The sequence below is a fragment of the Notolepis coatsorum genome (assembly GCF_963971535.1).
Source record: "Notolepis coatsorum genome assembly, chromosome: 2".
In the NCBI taxonomy this organism is placed as follows: Eukaryota; Metazoa; Chordata; class Actinopteri; order Aulopiformes; family Paralepididae; genus Notolepis; species Notolepis coatsorum.
The window spans coordinates 92,866,568-92,887,016 of NC_140166.1; the positions used below are offsets into that span (position 1 = coordinate 92,866,568).

The 20,449-nt window shown below is 43.1% G+C and overlaps 1 protein-coding gene across 1 annotated transcript in view; it reads right to left on the minus strand.

Annotated features, from left to right (window-relative positions):
- Nucleotides 1-15,794: 15,794 nt before the first annotated feature.
- LOC311223912 (uncharacterized protein) overlaps nt 15,795-20,449 on the minus strand; it is a 60,942-nt gene continuing 56,287 nt past the window's right edge. The window contains exon 2 of the mRNA XM_084308679.1: nt 15,795-17,705. Coding sequence (XP_084164805.1) covers nt 17,344-17,705 — 362 coding nt within the window. The 3' untranslated portion in view covers nt 15,795-17,343. The remainder of the gene's footprint in view (nt 17,706-20,449) is intronic.

The window sequence follows — 20,449 nt, forward strand, 5'->3', positions numbered from 1 at the left end:
GCGGGTGGGATGGGGGTGTAGAAGAACATTTCATCCCACCGTTCAACTCAGGAAGTGTTCGACCACAACACGAATGCAGACACGTACGCACGTACACAGCTGGTCTGTATTCTCCCCCGGTCATGTCCTTGTGTAGCTCCAGTCACACGGTCCCTGGATGATCGTATCAGGGTGTCGGTTTCAAGCTCTCTCTATGATCCGGGTCCATCAACAAGGTGACTCAGACCGGGCCGGGCTATTATTAGGTCTACCAGGGGACAGAGTCGATGAGAACTCTGCGTCACAGCGATTCACTCAATCTAGAGGAAGACAGTGAGAGTGAGAGAGACAGATGGAGAGAAATTAATATGAGTACGGCTCCTTATTAAATGTAGGGAGCAGCTGTTTTAGACACGGCTGGATGGTCTCTACACTGGCAGGACAGAGCAATCACACATTCTGCTCCTCTGAGTCTCAACATAGAGGAGAAGGAAATGAAGAGGGGAACAGAACCAAATAAAGAGGATGGAGAGACTGGAGATAAAGGAGAGGTGAATGAATGTGATTATTTTGCTTATATTATTAGTATTTTTATTTAATTTGAATGTATTTCTCTTTCTCACCTTTTTAAAAATAATCTATTTACATTTAGTAATTTAGCTGCAGCTTTTATCCAAAACCACTTACAAGTTCTGTACAAGTCAGCAGGAAGGGTACAACTCTGGAAGCTAAGGTTAAGTAAAATTGTTTGTCAAAGTCAAACAGTGTTGAACTTGAGTGCTACAGTCTTGAGTGTGTAGCAGGGTGGATTATCCCTGCTTTATGGGAGTGGTTGTACACGGCCACCTGGTAGCGGGATGCAGTAGAGTTTGATCTAACTGAACCCCCGTCTTTGGGCCCGGAACGTCGAACTGGAGGTCGGGCAGCAGGAGCGGATGGGGCCCAGGATTTACTAACCTGGGGGTGGTACTCTGGTCCTCCTCGCCCTCCAGGGCGGTCAGCAGTAGCTCCCCACACACTCTCACTTCCACCAGTACATCCGTTAGCCCTCCCACACCTGGTGACTGTTAGATGACTAATGATTTTCGCTCCCCAAAGCAGTACCCTTCCTTAATGACCTGTAGAGACCTTTAACCATGAAATACGAGTATGGTGGGGAAAGGGTTAAATAATAATAATATTACCCGGACAACAAGGGTTAAGACACAGGCTCAGTAACAGACACACACACCATGTTCCCATCTACGTCTCCTTTATATAATACCTAGTCAAGTCTCAGATACAGGGTTATATCTTAATACATGTCTGTTTAACAATGTTGTATTATGGGTTCCATTTTTGTGTAAGTGTTGTTTGTCTATAAATGTTAATAAAAATGTAAGTTTAAAAAGAAAAAAAATTATATACAATATGTTCACACTAGGCACCTGGTGCTCTCACTCAACAATACATGGGGAACGTTATTCCCAAAATAGGCACCTTGTGCTCGTTCTATTAATACTACTGCCCCGCTTTGCGGTGGGGAAGACCCAGGTAAATGTTAAAGGAGTTCAATGGGAAATTCAATACAGGAACACAGTTATTACACTCAAAAGAAATGAAATGTGGGCCCACGTTACCAACAAAAGTCCTAGCTAAAGCCGGCTTAAAATGGGTGGGGTACCCCTAGACGCTGCTGCTAGCGTTCGTTTCGAATTGATATTGTTTTGGCACTCGAAGCGCCGCTGTACTTAACAGAGATGGCGGGTCCACTCTCACCACCACTCGTCCGGGTGGTAAGATGGCCGTCGGGCGATCCTGCGATAACAGCCAGCGGGCCGGGGTAGACAGCAGGGGCAGTGGCGTGGGCTGGAGGAGCGTGCTGTGTTGTGGCGGCCTCAGCTGCGTCAAGGAGACGTCCACTGCAGGGCTGAAGGGCTGAGCTGGCGCACGCTAAGTTGTGGGCTAACCTAAACACAGCTAAACTGTGGGTCTTGGTGGACCCTCCTGCTGTTGCCTATATATCTAACGCAACGTGGCTATGTACACCACCTGTCTTCGGCGACGCTCGCCTAGTGGTACACTCGAAGTGTCTATAGCCGTTAGCTACCAGCTAATATACCGCATAAACTTCTAGGATAACCCGAGGTATTACTGAAGTTTATTCCGTTTTCCGTTTCACTATTCCAACACTTCACTATCGCTTGTAATTCTATGATAACCCGTTTTAGAGCAGAGTTTCTCTATCTCTCCCGCTTGCTCTCAACGGGGCTCTCCGAGAGCACACGTCTGTCCACGTTCACGTTCACTGTCGAAGAGAACTTCCTCCTGTTCCGCTCTCCAGGTAACCAGCGTCTTGCTCACTCCTTTCTCCTCTGCTCCGCCTGCCACTACCGCCCCCTGCTGGCGACCGTAAACTGGTCCCACAATGGGACACTCAAGGCAGGAAGAAGGATGATTTAGTGTCACGTTAATGATCCATATTGAAGCCGGAGGGAAGAAAGAGAACCTCGCGTTATTTGTCCGGGCGAGATATCACAGAGAAACACTGGTTATCATGTCTTTGTGCACACAGGGGAAGTAAAAGATTACGTTAGCACTTCTGAATAATAGAAGAATATTCAGGATGCTACATGAGTGCATAGTAGTACAGATGTTGCAGCCCCTGTATAGGGGGGAGTGAAGAATCAAACACAGGACACGTTGTTGCTCTCGTTCACATTGTGTAATGAAACAATAATACCAATATCAAACACAAATCTGTTCAGTCAAGGCAGAATCTACAAATACCAAAAATCACATATAAATAAAGTCAATGTCACGGTCACATAACATTCTCTCTCTCTCTCTATATAGCCTTTTCTCCTCACAGTAGTATTCACCAAATAACCACAAATATGACTTCCCTTTAAACTAATTCCTTCACCAAATAGAATAGAATAGAAATACTTTTATTATCCCGAGGGAAATTTGACACTGCAAATCGCTCAACATTAAACATTTAGACAGAACAGGTCACAAATAAGAATAACAAAACAAATCAAATTGCCTAAGATAAGAGTAGAATAAAATGGAATAAAATATAGAGTAAATAAATACAGTAAAAATATACTGAGGTCTACAGTAGGTGTAATATTGCCAGTGTTGGGACTAACGCGTTACAAAGTAACGCGTTACAGAAACGAAGTTACTTTTTGCCGCAACTAGTACTCTAACGCATTACTTTTGAAATTCAGTAACGCTACTTACGTTACTGAATGGTTCGTCACTGCGTTATTTGCGTTATATACGGCGTAGATTGATAGCGAGCGGTAGTGATTATTATTATTATTATTATTATTATTATTATTATTATTATTATTATTATTATTATCCTCATATCCTGTCTGCCTGGCTGCGGGGAACGCTATGCTGGGGGCGTGTTTTGTTTACTATTCCTAATAATGGCAGCGCCCAGGCAGAGCACTCGCGTATTTCTCTTTTGTCGAGCGAAAAGAAAATAACGTTTTAGTTATGTCATTTGTGTTTTGGCTCAAATATACTGGAGTCCAGACCAGAGAGTGTCAGTCAGTGGCCACTGGCCATCAGAAATGCGCAAACCAGAAATGCGGCTACGGAAAGAAATAGACCCTCTATTGTAAACAAAACAAAACGAAACGAACTAACAAACCATTTAGCAACTACTTGGAGAGATAATTAATATACAACATGGAAACGAGATAAAGAACATGTTTGAGGCGCTGCTGGAGTCAACTGGACTAACGCTACTACATCTCGACCACCGCAGACTTTGGTGAGTGCAATGTGTTTACTGAAACTAAGTTGATCAACGGATTTTGACTGTACGCAATCTGCCAGGGAATCTCATAATACTAATCAAACAATATAAATATAGTCCTTTCATGCACAATTGATATCCTAACTATTCTAACGTTGCAATGCTTTGATTGATATCTTAAACAACGTTGCAACTTGCAAGATGGTGAATGAATGAAAACTTTATTTAACAGATTGCAGAATGGGTACAATACAGTACGGCTCAATACATACAATTGTTAAGGGGATGCAGACCAGAGAAAGACGTTTGTCTTGTTTACATCAGGGTCCCCCATTTTCAATTCATATAGACATTTATGACATACACAACATACATGACATTTATGGCATAGGGACATATAGGTATTTAGTGCTGATACATTTGTGACATAAACGGTATTCAAATATACAGTACTGTTACCCCTAGATCCTGACAGAGTATATACATATGATGGGGAGGGGACTGTAGATGAAACGTATTTAGTCCCTTGTTTGAGCCGAATCTGGGTTTAACATGATTTGTTGAGCTTCCTCTGGTGTAGTGGTTGTGGTATTCACTGACCTTTGGGAAGTATTTTGACATGTACATGGGTACCTTAGTCGTATAGTGTATCTTGTAGACCAGGCCCATTGCAAGTTGCTGTACTCTGTCGTCTACTCTAAGCCATCCTAGGTTGTCAAAGTGGGCAGGGGTGAGGTGGGTTCTGGGGTTCAGGTCAAGTAGTAGTCTGACCAGTTTGTTTTGTGATGTTTGTAATTTTGTTTTAAGCGCCTTTGAGGTGCTTTGGTACCATGAGGTGCACGCATAGTCGTAGTACCCTTGAATTATAATGGTTATAATGAAACGCTCCGGCGACATCAAGGCTGTTCCTTCATGGGCATGGGACTCGGGAGCAATCTTTTTTTTTTTTTTTTTTTTTTAATAACTAAATAGTTACTTTTCACAGTAACTCATTACTTTTGGGTGTAAGTAACTAGTACAGTAACGAAGTTACTTTGAAATGAAGTAACTAGTAAAGTAACTGAGTTACTATTTTTCAGTAACTAGCACAACACTGAATATTGCACAGTGCTGTTTCAAAAGTAAGAGTCCAGGAAGATGGTAACTGTCACTCTGTGCTGAGTGATGCAGTGAGGCACAGTGATGCATTGTATAGTCTGATGGCTGTTGGAATGAAGGACTTCCTGTGCCGTTCAGTGCTGCATTTAGGTAGTGTGAGCCTAGCACTGAACATGCTCCTCCTGTCAGCCAAGTCTGTGTATAGTGGGTGGGAGGGCTTTTCCTGATGGCCTGGAGCTCCTCACCGCCACCCTCGCTAGGGAGTCCAGCTCCACCCCAACCACGCTACTGGCCTTCCTGACCAGCTTATCCAGCCTGTTTGTGTCCCCTGCTCTCAGTCCGCTGCCCCAGCAGGTCACAGCGTACAAGAAGGCGCCCACCACTCATAGAACATCCTCAACATCCTTGTACAGATATAGAAGGATCTCAGCCTTCTGAGGAAGTAGTCGGCTCTGGCCCTTCTTGTACAGTGCCTCTGCGTGTTTTGACCCGTTCAGTTTAAATAACCACATATATGACATTTACCTTTAACCAATTTCCTTGAAAGGACTATTTTTATCCATAGGACAAGTACAATTGATAAGAAAACAGTAAATTACATACATTGAACTTAGCATGTCCTTGGCATGTTCACAAACTGCAACATGTACTGTACAAAGCAATAACAGTAGCAACGAAAACACAATTGTCATTCTTACCTGCATAGGGGTAAGTGAAGAATCAAACACAGGACACGCTGTTGCTCTTGTTCACATTTGTGTAATGAATGAGGAGCAGGTGTGCATTCCCCCCTCTAAGTAGTTTCTTGCAAGGCAAATATAATCAAGCACCTATTCATTGATCACTTCTCAGACCCAAGTAATAATAATAATAATAATAATAATAATAATAATAATAATAATAATAATTAATAATAGATAATAATAAATAAGATATATATCTTGTACATTTTCACAAGCCTTTGTTTACTTCAAGTGTATACATAATATAATGTGTTGAACTTTAAATACAATAAAGTACATGCATGAAATGTGTCTTTTCACATTACTCTTTTTCATGTCCACTACACAGCCATATTAGCATAGTAGGTAGTATTATAGGCAACATAGATTACTTAGTAGCAAAGTGCATAATAGTAAAAGACAGTAAGAATGTTAGTCGTTTATTTTATTAGTTATTTACTCCTTTTCAGGGTAGGGTGGGGGTGGGTGGATGAGGGAGGGTGTTCTGTACAACAAGTCAGCAGGAAGGGTACAACTCTGGAAACTAACAAGGGTCAGTGACATTTACATTTGTTGTTTGTTTGTTCATGTATGGTCTTGTAATCTGTTTTTACTGTATTGCTCATAGGCTTCACCATTGGTAAATTTTCCTCTATAAAGCATTACTTGGACTGTTACCTTTATATCTCTGTACACACCTTTCCGTTTCGTCAAACTACAGCTTGCATTCTCAGGACTTTCTTTCCACCTCAGACCAACGAGTTCGCACTGAGTTTGGGAAGAGGGCTTTTGTGTACTATGCTCTGTTTACCTGGAATGGACTTCAAACATCTCTTAAACTCCAGGGCCCTCATTCATCAACCTGACTTACGCACATATTTGTGCTTACCCTGTGCGTACGATCATTTCTAAGCAAAGAGTGGGATTCATCAATTTCAACTTGAACTTGACTCCGTGCTTACGTGTACGCACAGCTCGGACCACACTTAGCTGACGCCCAGTGGTAGAATATCGTTACTACGCATAAGCACTCCTCAGTTCTGCATTAGTTTCAAGGCGGAAATAAAGACACTGGCGCGTGTTCTGTATGACCCCCGTAATTCATTATAGTTCATTGTAAAATAGCAACAGTAGTGTAATTATGGTCAAAACCCTATAAATAGCATTTGGAATAATAGATCTTTCTCTCAGAATGAATGCAGCATGGTTTATATAGCGTTATCGGAATATACGGGGTGTAGGCTACTGACTGACTGCGCTCCGCGTAGCTTGATTGATTGATTGATTGATTGAAAAGTTTATTAACAGATTGCAGAATGGGTACAGTACAGTACAGCTCAGTACATACAATTGTTAAGGGGATGCAGACCAGAGAAAGACTTTCGTCTTGTTTACATCAGGGTCCCCCATTTTCAATTCATCATAAATCATAAAGCTCAACTCGTTATTATTTTGCGCACAGACCGCAGAAACACGGGAACGTTTTGATTAGATTTAAAAGGCTTTACGTTAAACGAAACAAGTGGAGTTTCGAAGCTGTAAGCAGAGTCATATGAACACCCACGATATAGTGTTCTTCCCCCTTTTTACTGCATAAGAAAGAATAGAAAACGCATTGCAATGACACCAGATAGTGGACAGACTATGTATATGATGGGATTCAAGTTCGCGTTTTTGTTGATCATAGGCATGCTGTCAGAGTATGATATCTTAATCAAACATTCTAGAACATTTGTCGTCACAGATCATGTCCTAATAGAACATAGGCTATGGCATGGTCCATCGTGATATTGTGTGGACTGTTATTATTACTGTACCGGTACCACCCATTGTGACAACAGCCTTGTGAGTCCCGCACACAAACATGATGGAATTCAAGTTCATGTATTGAAAGGCAGGCTACATCATACATGCAGTGAGATTCATTGTTCTTGTATATGCTCTCGTATTATTGTTTATATAGGCTACCCAATACTGACATCAAAATAGATGCCTCTAAAAATCATATAGCCAATCGAACACAACTAATAAAGGCATTCATATTACAGCACGGTTATAATGACACACAACCAACGACAAACAGCAATGGTCTTAGGGAGCCGTTGATATCTGACATCACCGTTTACAAGTCCGCCTTTTATTTATCCCATAATACGCGATAGTGTCTTCTTGGTTCGACAGCAGTGAACAATCTCCGTGAAGCTTCTCAGAGTTCCACTCGGGTCAGTCCATTATTTCACATCCCATGGGGGGTGTTTCCTCACTTTCATGACCATATATGGATAATCATGCACGAGCATTGACGGTAGAACAAAGTGGTATTCATCAACACGGAGGAACATAGGACCTGTGTACGCACGGTTGATGAATCCCGATTTTCCTGTGCGTACACTGGTTCTACATTCTGTGCTTACGTGTGTAAATAGAACATGTTCTACGCACACTATTGATGAATGAGGGCCCAGGCTTTTATTACTTTGCACAGTTTTAAAACCCTAATTACTGACCTTTTAATGACCGATGGGAGTGTGCAAATGCTTCTCTGCTTAATTCCTACTGGTTACTGTACACACTGCATTAATGTTATGTTTGATGCTTAGCCTAACCTGACCTTCCCTCTCAAATAATGTAGGCGTGTAGGCAGCGTGTAGTCAGCATGTAGTCAGCGTGTAGTCAGCGTGTAGGCAGTGTGTAGTCAGCGTGTAGTCAACATGTAGTCAGCATGTAGTCAGCGTGTAGGCAGCGTGTAGGCAGCGTGTAGTCAGCGTGTAGTCAGCATGTAGGCAGCATGTAGTCAGCGTGTAGTCAGCGTGTAGGCAGCGTGTATAGGCAGCGTGTATAGGCACCATGTAGGCAGCATGTAGTCAGCATGTAGTCAGCATGTAGGCAGCGTGTAGGCAGCATGTAGGCAGCGTGTAGTCAGCATGTAGTCAGCATGTAGTCAGCTAGTGCACTAACTCTTTAGACTCGTAGGATTTAAGAAATTGTGACAAATCTGTTTATCTGTTTTGTGTTTCTCCCAGTCTCCAATCAAAGCAGCCCAGATTGCAATCTGCTGCACAATATGTCCCGCTCCACTTTATTAGGCCCACGGATAACCCTCATGGCTGGGAGTAATGAAAGCTCCTTTAGCATAACAAGATGTTATCCACCTCCATGTGTTCCTTGCTCACCAATTTGCAGCAAGGCAGGAGTGTATCCAATGTGTTTAAATCAGTCTTTTCTTTCCTCTGTTCCTTAAACAACGAATACATGAGTGGTTTTCTCACAGATGTTTTACAACAATAGTCTTTCATCGTACCATTTATTAAAAACCTATAACCCTTGTGTAGGCTCCTTTGGGGTGGCTTTACCAATTTGTTTTTATCTTAGTTAAAATAAAGACACTTCTTCTCACTGGCTTTTTATTCAGGTTGAGCTGTACATCCGTGCTTCTATTTTTACTGTGCATTTTAAATTGTATCTGTATATATGTGTAGTACTGTTTACTGTTACACCTTCCTGATGACTTGTCGTACAGAACTTGTAAGTCGCTTTGGATAAAAGCGTCAGCTAAATGACTAAATGTAAATGTACAGTACTATTTATGTTTGTTGTGCAGCACTTTAAATGTGCTATATGAATAAATCTGACCTTGACGTTGACCTTTGTTTGTGTTTTTGTTATTGCAGTCTGGTGGAGCACAACATTATTGTGATTTAAAGGGGAACTATCTTACTATTTATTTCACTATTTGGGCATTTTACACAATTCCTGTGAGTCTATGGAACACATCTGTAAGGTTTAAAAAAAAATCATTGTTTTGTATTTCTAATCAAGTACTGTAGAGCAGCAGTTTCTGCCCTTCAAGATACCAAGCTGTTTTTGGCTGGGCTCCGCCCATACTCGCAATGCGCTTTGAGTGACAGTCACCCACAGTCTGCACTGGCAGATACCTTTTGGGGGAGGGACTAATTAATTTCACCACAGGGGGCATAATCCCACGCAATTACCATGCATTGGTAACTTGTTTCAAATGACAATATATACCCCCGTGAATATTATTGCACGGATCGGAATACGCGTGGAAGCGTGCAATATGATATTTTGCAACAGGTTGACGTGATACAGCGAGTACGAGAGAGAACGAGCAAGCGAGAGAGAGGGACAGAGAGAGCAAGAGAGAGAGAGCCTTCTCCCAGTCCATTACCTTCCCACCCATTTTATAGTTCTCTGGTTGATTCACAATGTGTGTGTGTGTGTGTGTGTGTGTGTGTGTGTGTGTGTGTGTGTGTGTGTGTGTGTGTGTGCGTGTGTGTGTGTGTGTGTGTGTGTGTGTGTGTGTGAACAGCTGAAGGTCTCTGCTAAATAACCGCTTCCGCATTATTTCCACTCGCTGCTCATATAAACGTATCACAGTTGATTGTGGGCGGGCGGTGGCAGGTCAGTGCCTATTCACGTCAGTGAGCGAGTCAAATCAGAATGGCTTGGTTCAGTGGGGGAGGATTTTGTCTCATCTCAACTGGAGGAATGTGCCAAAAATTGAATTTGAGACCTAGACAGTGTTGGTACAACGCCACATTGCTAGAAAACAATGCAACCCCCTGGAAAAGGCCATTTATAAGATAGTTCCCCTTTAAAGATAATACAGCCATAATGATTTATGTAAAGACACTTAACGGATGTAAACTTAATCTGAATGTTTCCCATTTACCTCTGCTAGTCCACATTTATCAATACCAGTTGTTTTTGTGATGAAATGTGATATTTGTCCAAATAAATCCATCAAAACATGGATGGAATAAAATAAATGTTTACATCATTAACCCCCCTGTCTGCAACTGGATACTTGACTTCCTAACCAACAAACCCCAGTATGTTATGATATTATCTCACCTCCTCCACCCACACGCTGAGCCCTCTCCACCCACGACTGCACTCCTACATGGCACCAACACCAGTATTGAGCTTGCAGATGACACAGCGGTGGTGGGCCTCAAGCCAGTTCCCAAGCCAAGTCAAACTCTGCCCCTTCATGGACTCGCATGGCCTCACTCAGAGCTGGAGGTCGTCTCACAAAATCAGGAATACATTCTGATGAAACCCCTCGAATACTTGTTCCCGGCAAGCAACATATTTCCACGTTGGTAATCAGACACTTCCACAAGCAAGTTCATCCCCAAGGCCGGCACTTCACAGGAGCCATAAGGGGTAGCTGGTGTTTGAGTAGCTGGGAGGAAAGTGATCTATCAGCAGCAGAATCCACAACTGCATGACTACGTGTGAATAATGAGGAGAAGATGGCGAACATGCCTGCTGCCCCAAGCAGCACAGACCCTCTTCACTTGGAATGTTTAAGCGTATGATTTCTGATCATTGTGTGACCTGTAATGATAAAAAATTGTATTCATCTGTTGTGGTTCATGTCCTGTGAAAATTGCTGCTTCATTGTGTACCGTTTTGGATTTGTACGATCGTCGTTTCTGTAAACGAGGGAAACTTACTAAACGTATGATTTTAAATAAAGAAACATGTCGGGTTAGATGTGTTCAGCCCTCGGGTATGTGTCTTTTTTCGTGTCTCAGGGATGTGGGGGTGGTGGGTGCCCAGGGAGATTGGGAGGGGGTGGGCCGGGTTGATGGTTGAGCTGGGGCAGTGGGTGTTTTTTTTTTTTTTTTTTTTCAACTTTTTCTCTTCCTTTTTCTGTGATTTTTCTCCCATCCCAATTTTCCTCTTGTGCCAATTCTCCCTCCCCTGTCCTGATCGTTGCTCGCATGTGCCCCCCACTGGCCGGTCGTAGGGAGGATAGAAGCCCATCACATGTCCCCTCTGATACATGTGGAGGCAGCCAGTCACATCTTTTCACCTGCCAGCGCGGACTCTCATTGGCGAGGAGTAACGTGTGGGAGGCTCACACTGCCCCCGCGATTTTCCTGTCTTTGCTGTGCAGGCGCCCTGACGACAAGACTACCACCCATCGACTCCCCTCCCACTGGCTCTGCCAATTGAGTCAGTACGACGGCCGGCCCAAGCCGGAGGCAACGCTGACAGCCGGATTCGAGACTGGTGTCTCTTGCGTTGGTGACAAGCGCAATGTCCGCTGCGCCACCCAGCCGCCCGTACAGTGGGTGTTTGTTTAATTGTCTATACATTTTTTAAATAAAGTTTGTGCATTTTGAAATATGCATAAACAGATGTATAAAAAAAATTAAAATTAGAGAACGGGCCCTTACAAATTCAGAGCACAGGGGACATTACACAGAAAGACAGTTAAAATCCTCAGTGCACGTCACACAAGAATGGGTGGCAAACATAAAACGGAGTCCAACTAATTGCGATCCTCGTCCATGTGATGTAGACTGGAGCGCTGTGGCATAGGGAAATCCCCAGAGAGACAGACTGTGTGTCAATGTCCCCAGGATAGGGACACTAATAGAAGGCTCTCTCTCTCTCTATGCACAACGCCTACTTCTTGTCCCCTCTCTCTCTCTGTGTGAACTAAGTTAACGTGACAGTGTGATGTCTCACAGACTCTCCAGCAGGATCTCATGTGGTTCCGAGTCAAAGGGCACCTGATCAAGATCAGACTACTGTATATGAACCCTTCCACAATTGGAAGACTGTTGCTTATAGGCTGAAGACAGGGAGGGGTCAGGCTGGATAAGCAATTATGCAACAGTGACCTTTACCACATTCATAAACAAAGATCAGTAGCTCGTCCTCTGCATGTATAAAAGACAACATATAAACCTTATGTTAAAAACACAATGAACCCACATAAACAGTACCTTCCTTTTTGATGACTATATTTTATGGTCCAAGTCTGAGCAGCACCGGTCCTCGTCTGAACAGGTTTAGAGCCTGAACTATTCAGGTCATATTCTCTCACTCTCTCTCTCTCTTACACAGGCAGGAACACAGAAAATGCATGGGGATACTGTATTGAAGTGGAGTGATTGCAAGCAGATGAACGAGGGAGGCAAAAACTGTGGTTTTGGTGACATCTTACTAACAAATCCTGCCCTTCTGCCCCTCAATCGATCGGCCAAGCCCTGATATGGGAAAACCGAAGGATTCGTATACTGTGGGGACAGTGATACAATGGTAATATAATAGGTTGGAAAACTATTTTTTGAGTTGAGTTGATCAAAGTAACGGCAACAACCACATAATTGTATTTTATTCAATTTCCTATGAAAGGAAATACATTTTTTTTGTATCAATCTGACACGACTCACTATAATCTAAACTATGATATAATAAATATTTAGATCAGGTTAAAAGAGGTGAACTTGGTGAGTTTAGGTGAGCATGGTGAGTTTAGGTGGGCAGTTTAGGTGGGCATGGTGAGTTTAGGTGAGTATGGTGCGTTTAGGTGAGTATGGTGAGTTTAAGTGAGCATGATGAGTTTAGGTGAGCATGGTGAGTTTAGGTGAGTATGGTGAGTTTAGTTGAGTAAGGTGTCAACAACAAGTTTAGGTGGGTATGGTGAGTTTAGGTGAGTATGGTGAGTTTAGTTGAGTAAGGTGTCAACAACAAGTTTAGGTGGGTATGGTGAGTTTAGGTGAGTATGGTGAGTTTAGGTGAGTATGGTGAGTTTAGGTGAGTGGTGAGTTTAGGTGAGTTTAAGTGAGCATGATGAGTTTAGGTGAGCATGGTGAGATTAGGTGAGTAAAGTGAGTTTAGGTGAGTAAAGTGAGGTTAGGTGAGCAAAGTGAGTTTAGGTGGGTATAGGTGGGTATGGTGAGTTTAGGTGGGTATGGTGAGTTTAGGTGAGTAAGGTGAGATTAGGTGAGTAAAGTGAGTTTAGGTGAGTAAAGTGTGATTAGGTGAGCAAAGTGAGTATAGGTGGGTTTAGGTGGGTATGGTGAGTTTAGGTGAGTAAGGTGAGATTAGGTGAGTAAAGTAGGGATGCACGATATTGATTTTTTGACACCGATACCGATAACTTTATGCTCCTCAAGCCGATACCGATAACCGATATTTATTGTATTATAATATTTTTTTTAACTGATTGATATATATATCAATTTTTTTTTTTTTTTTTTTTATTTATAAGCTCCGACGTCATCGGTACTGCTATCGGTACTCGAGAAATTATGGAGTTTTTTTTTGAGGAATTTAAACGTCGCAAACTAATCTTGTTGGCAGTTGTCTGCGCGGGGAGCTCTGTGCTCTCTGCCTGCTGTGCTCTCCTCTCTTCCCCTCCCTCCCACACACACACACACTCACTCACTCACACACACACACACAGACACGGGTGCTGCGCTGCCGAGTAGGCTACAGACAGCTCTGCTCTCATAATGGCGGACAGAACGAAATGTTCAAAAGTCTGGGTCTATTTTACTAAAGTCGATCTATCTATCTCTCCTCCCTCGGTCTCTCTCTGCCTGCGCGAGCGGGCTGTGCTCTTACACACACTCACTCTCACACACACACACAGGTGCTGCCGAGTAGACAGCTCTGCTCTCGACAGCACCCGTGTGTGTGTAAGAGCACAGCCCCCTCGCGCAGGCAGAGAGAGACCGAGGGAGGAGAGATAGAAAACGGCCAACAAGATTAGTTTGCGACGTTTAAATTCCTAAAAAAAAGTCTGGGTCTATTTTACTAAAGTCGATGCTGACAACGCTCATTGCCACAAGTGCAACAAGACATTTGCCAGTAATGTATAAGCGCTGGTACTTGTCAATGTGGCTGGCGGGGAGATAACGTTAGCTCCGAGTAGAGTAATGGCTGACAATCCGGAGGTAAATAAACGAACGAGAGCTTCTGATTGGTGGTAAGAAGAAGAGGTGGGTGCAAGCCGTGGGACGTAATTGGCAGATCGACTGTCTGTCTCCGAATGTAACGTGACTACGTCACAGCCAAGAAAGGGAGCGCTGGATTTGTGAAAAACTCCCTGTTCCTAAACCACACGCTATCAGTTTTACCACAGTACTGGCAAAACGGGAGGAGGCTATAATAAAAACAAGCGCCCTTCATCCAAATCCACCCACACCGGATTTCTTTTAACCAAAAAATGTATTATGTTATTGGAGCTATCAATAACGTTATCGAGTTTATCGGGATGACGTCATAATTGCTGATATCGGCCCGATAATTATCGGCCCGATAATTATCGTGCATCCCTAGAGTAAAGTGAGTTTAGGTGAGTAAAGTGAGATTAGGTGAGTAAAGTGAGTTTAGGTGGGTAAGGTGAGTTTAGGTGAGTAAGGTAAGTTTAGGTGAGCATGGTGAGTTTAGGTGGGTATGGTGAGTTTAGGTGAGCATGGTGAGTTTAGGTGAGTAAGGTGAGTTTAGGTGAGTAAGGTAAGTTTAGGTGAGCATGGTGAGTTTAGGTGGGTAAGGTGAGTTTAGGTGAGTAAGGTGAGTTTAGGTGGGTATGGTGAGTTTAGGTGAGCATGGTGAGTTTAGGTGAGCATGGTGAGTTTAGGTGGATATGGTGAGTAAGGTGAGTTTAGGTGAGTTTAGGTGAGTAAGGTGAGTTTAGGTGGGTATGGTGAGTTTAGGTGAGTATGGTGAGTTTAGGTGAGCATGGTGAGTTTAGGTGGGTATGGTGAGTTTAGGTGAGTACGGTGAGTAAGGTGAGTTTAGGTGGGTATGGTGTAGCGCTGTCCCCGACTAAGGATTTGGATAGTCGACTTTGATTGGCCGAAATTTGCCGATAGTCGACTTGTAGTCGACTACCCCCCTGAATGCAAAAAAAGTATAATAATAATTTTTTTTTTACATTCCATTTGGGCTGTGGGGGTGTTTAATGTCTGAAGGAGTCGACTGAAGGTGTTTTGTCCGTTTTTTTAGGCAGTTAGCCTCGCTGGTATGTGCGCTATTAGCGTTAGCCACGCTTCAAGACCTCTTTGCTTTTGAACAAAAAAGAAAGAAAAAAAGATATATATATATATCTTTTTTTCTTTCTTTTTTTTGCATTCGACTAAGAGGTTGGCAGTCGACTACGGCTCCTTTCGATCGATTAGTCGACTATTCGACTAATTGGGGTCAGCCCTAGTATGGTGTGGTCCTACTGTGAGGAAGTGAAGTGGATTCATGTACTCAAATTCCAGTGACAAGGTTTTAATTTATTAATAGAAGGTGTATTGATTTTTACCAACCCGGGTAGTACAAGAACATTGTCTTTTAATGCAAACAAATGACGAGCACAACGTGAAACGCAATTAACTGTTCAATGTTTTGAATCTTCCTAATCAATGAAACATAACTCAGATAATTCCCTTAATTTCTTTTATTGCAAATTGGTCTACAAAAGACAGCACGCATTCTATCAACAGCTCGCTAAAAACACACTCGAGAACAACAGACACAAATCGATTCGATGACATGAGTAGAGAAGGTGACATGAAACACAATCCTGAGATGGACAAGTGTTTCTATTAACTTTATTTGTGCGTTTGTTCAGAAATTGTGATTGGATGTGAGTTCCCAGTGCAAGATGTTAGGAGAGTAGTACAGTGAGGAGCCATTCTAAACATCCCACCAAAGGCCTCTATTCAATCAAATTAGTAAGTGGGTTTTTCTTGAAATCTAAAATATTGAAAAACCTTTGCTGCAAGAAGATTGCGCTCTCCAACCTATTAAGGAATAACTGATGATGACGGTTCCATCATTAGCCAATGAATTGCGGTTTCTTTATTTATTTTCAAAAAAAATTTAATTGATTGAATCGAGCACAACCCTGATAGGTACATACATCTCTTCACCACCAACACCACAGAGAATAAACACTCCTAGCAATTAATGAAAAGGCATCTATCACTACAATAATGACCTGTCTTTAGCAGAGTAATAAAAAAACACAAACAAATAAAACATGAAACAGCAAAGCAAGAGCCACCCATGATCTCTACTTATTTCTATATTTTGGAATGTAAATATTGATGGTAAAGTATACAAATAATAATACCAATTGATTTTAATACAAATTATTATAATTGTCTTTACATAAACACCCCACGTATCTGGCGCTCTTGAGTTTAGCGTGGAATGGTAGTGAATTAAAGAGAAAAGGACAACACAGAAAACAATAAAAGTATTAAAGAAACCACAAACAAGTAAGAAACACACAACATTGTAGAGTAAATGTATGATAAAACCTTCAAGACAGAAGTAATAATACAATCATGGATAATACAATCTTGCTAATGTGTGATTGGCTATAATCATAAGCTGATATATATCCACTAGACTAGAGGAGTGGAGATATGATACGATACAATATGAAATATGTAAAAAAATATACACTTTCAATACTATATTTAGTTTCGTTATACTGTATATAAAACTCCAGCGAATGCACATTGCATACTACAGGGTTACATGGAAAGTGCACAAAAATAATATTGCTTCTTGCATCATCAGAGGAAGGCTACAGCATGTCGTAGTCTTGTTATTTGGTAGGTGTGTCAGCTACGGCCTGTTTTGGCAGTGCAAAAAGGGTTTAGATCCACCTGTCTATGTAGGTGGACTCACCCCCTATGACACAAAACATGTGAATCCCTTCCCACTGTCCGCCGTACAGACTGAACGGAGAATCTCATGTTTCACAGTGTTAACTGACGATGTTCAGGTTGAACTGAAGCCGTGTCATCTGCATGTAGATGACCTGTTGGCTCTGTAGTACCGCAGGAAGCGTTAACAGCATGGTCGTCTTCTACAGTTAAAGATACACACGTTTCTTTTATGAAGCTCTTCTAAGCTGTCCCAGCACACCTGCTAGGTTGATGTTGATGGTGTGTGATGGTGTGTGTGTGTGAGTGCGAGTGTGTGTGTTGGTTGAGAGGTGAAGGCAGCCTCTCACAGGGCTCTGAGTCGAGCCAGGAGAGCCTCTACATCTGATTCTCCGTTAGTTTTGGTGCCGGTGCTAGTGGTGGTGCCACAGGTTGAAGGATGAGGGAAGACCGGAGGTTCTGCCACCTCCACCTCCTTCTCCGTCCCTCTATCTCTCTCCCTCTCCCTCTCGGGCCCGTGGCTGTGACCGGGGGTGTGCCTGTGCCTGTGTCCCGGCTCTGTGCGTGTGGCTGCCTTGCCCCGGGCTACAGATGGATTGCCCTCCGCCTCGTAATGAGCCTCCTTGGCAGGGAGCCTTTTCACCGCCGCCAAGGCCACATTCATATTCTGCCGAGAGCGAGACCTTTGCAAAGGTACCTTGGTGTTTTCTGCCAGAGAAAGAAAAACAGAAAAGAAAGAGTGAGTGACTGCAGGAGTGAGTGAGTGAGTGAGTGAGTGAGTGTGTGTGGTGGTGGTGGGGGAAAATTGGCCAGATCTTGTGAAGACGTTTATTCCGCATTTGAAAGGGAAAGTCAATGCATTAATGAGAGTGAGGAGGAGGGGGACAGCGAGGTCGAGAGAAGAGAGGAATGGAACAGAGGGAGGGAGGACATAAAGGAGAAAGGAAAGCAACATCAAGCAGCGGGAAAAACACAGAGGCGTCAATCATACTTCAGTCATACCTCAATCACACCTCAATCACACCTCAGTCATACCTCCTCCATCATACCTCAGTGAAAACAAATGACAAACAGGAAAAGAAACATTAGACAAGAACACAGCAGCGTGGGAAGAGATACAGGTAAGTACACATAAGCAGCACAATATACATTATAGTCTGGGAACCATGGGGTTGAACCTTGTTTTGTCGGTTCATGTTTCTTGGAGCTTGGGGGTACCTCTTCAAAACACAAGAGGGTGCTCGGTGATATCCCTTGGGCAGTTATAGATATGAACCCCTTCATGCCAGAAAATGCCCTTATGATATGCATGCTGAATATAAATTAAATGCATACAATTACATTATCTAATGTTTTTTCATACAAGGGGTGATGTGAAATTAATATTAACCCTTTCAAGCCAGGCCTGTAACACAACTTTTGTAGCAGTTATTAGCAGCGACACACACACTTACGTTTGCATTGTGTTGGTCCATTTATTCATATGGTGAACAAAAAAATTTGCAACAGGAAAAGGGGTGCAGCTCTTTACCCCCCACAATTATTAGGAGTGAGCACACACACACACACACACACACACACACACACACACACACACACACACACACACACACACACACACACACACACACACACACACACACACACACACACACACACACACACACACACACACACACACACACACACACACACACACACACACACACACACACACACACACACACACACACACACACACACACACACAGTGATGAGAAGAACATATCTTTGTCCAGCAGACTGTGGCATTGGGCCAACCCACCATGATGAAATGGGTATGGCTGATCTACTGCAACACAGCGACTCAATAAGCGTACTCCCCATCCTCCTCCTCTCATTCCCTTGACCCTACCTCGCCTCTCCCCAACACACACACACAACACACACATATATATCTAGACTTGTGAGGACTACTGACATAATTATATTGACTACAGTACATGCCTATTTGCGCATTGGCAAAACTATTTAAAAAATAAAACATCATTATATATGTATATATTTTTTTTTAATGTTCCGTCAACATATTTTGGCTAAATATGCCTCGTTTTATAAATGTGTATTGATAACATAGTGCTGTAAATCATTTTCTAATAAATATGCATGATTTGCCTGCTGGTGCCCGGCGCCACTTTGGCGACATCTAGCGGCTCGTGTGTGCATATTATATAGATAATATAGATAGAATTAAAGCCATATTTGTTGTCTGTCGATTGCCATTTCAGGCGACAAAATCTGTTCAGCGGTTCTCGAGTTACATGCCGATATGTGAGGCGTGCGCTGAACGTTGAAATGATGCAATACATTAAGTGTGGGGTCGCCAAAAATAATCCTAAATAAAATGGGGTCGTGGTATAAAAAAGTTTGAGAACCCCTGCTCTAAACACAGGTGCCTCCCAGACCTCCTAAAATCCACAATCAGTTATTTGACTCCTCCCATATCTCCTCTATCTGACTCCTCCCATCTCTCCTGTCTGATTCCTCTCTTTTCTATCTGACTCCTCCCATCCCTCCTCTATCTGACTCCTCCCATGTCTCCTCTATCTGACTCCTCCCATGTCTCCTCTATCTGACTCCTCTCTATCTGACTCCTCCCATCTCTCCTATATCTGACTCCTCCCATGTCTCCTCTATCTGACTCCTCTCTATCCGACTCCTCCCATGTCTCCTCTTATCTGACTACTCCCCTCTCTGACTCACCTTTCCTCTATCTGCCCCCCCTCTCCCCTATTTGACTCCTCCCCTCCTCAATCCAACTCCAATCACCTCTATTTAACCCCCCCCCCCCCCCCCCCCCCCCCCGCCCTCTCTACCCCCCGCCCCCTGGCTTTCTATCTAACAGCACACAGCCTCAGTGTGACAGACAGCCAGACCTCTGTTGTGAATTACAATGTCCTGAGTAGATTTAAGACTTTATCATGAGTATATATGTGTGTGTGCGTTGAAGAGAGAGAGAGAGAGAGAGAGAGAGAGAGAGAGAGAGAGAGAGAGAGGGCAAATCCATATTCATGTGACCTTGAGCACGAGTCTGAGAGGAGTGACGGGAGGGAGGCGCCGCGGTATTTCACGTCTCCTCAGCACCAAGTGCCCGGAGAAAAGGAGGAGAGGAGAAGAGCGGCGTACTCTGTCAGCCAATCGGTAATGAGTTTGGAGCGTGGCCAGTCTGTCATGACGGTGTGTTTTATGGGCTGACAAACGACAGGGAACGTCCCTGAACACACACACACACACACACACACACACACACACACACACACACACACACACACACACACACACACACACACACACACACACACACACACACACACACACACAAAAATAGGGAGGGGAGATATAGAGGATATAGGATAGCAGGTGACAGAGAGGAACTAACAAGCAAACGTAGCAGTCAGTAAGCTAAAGATTAC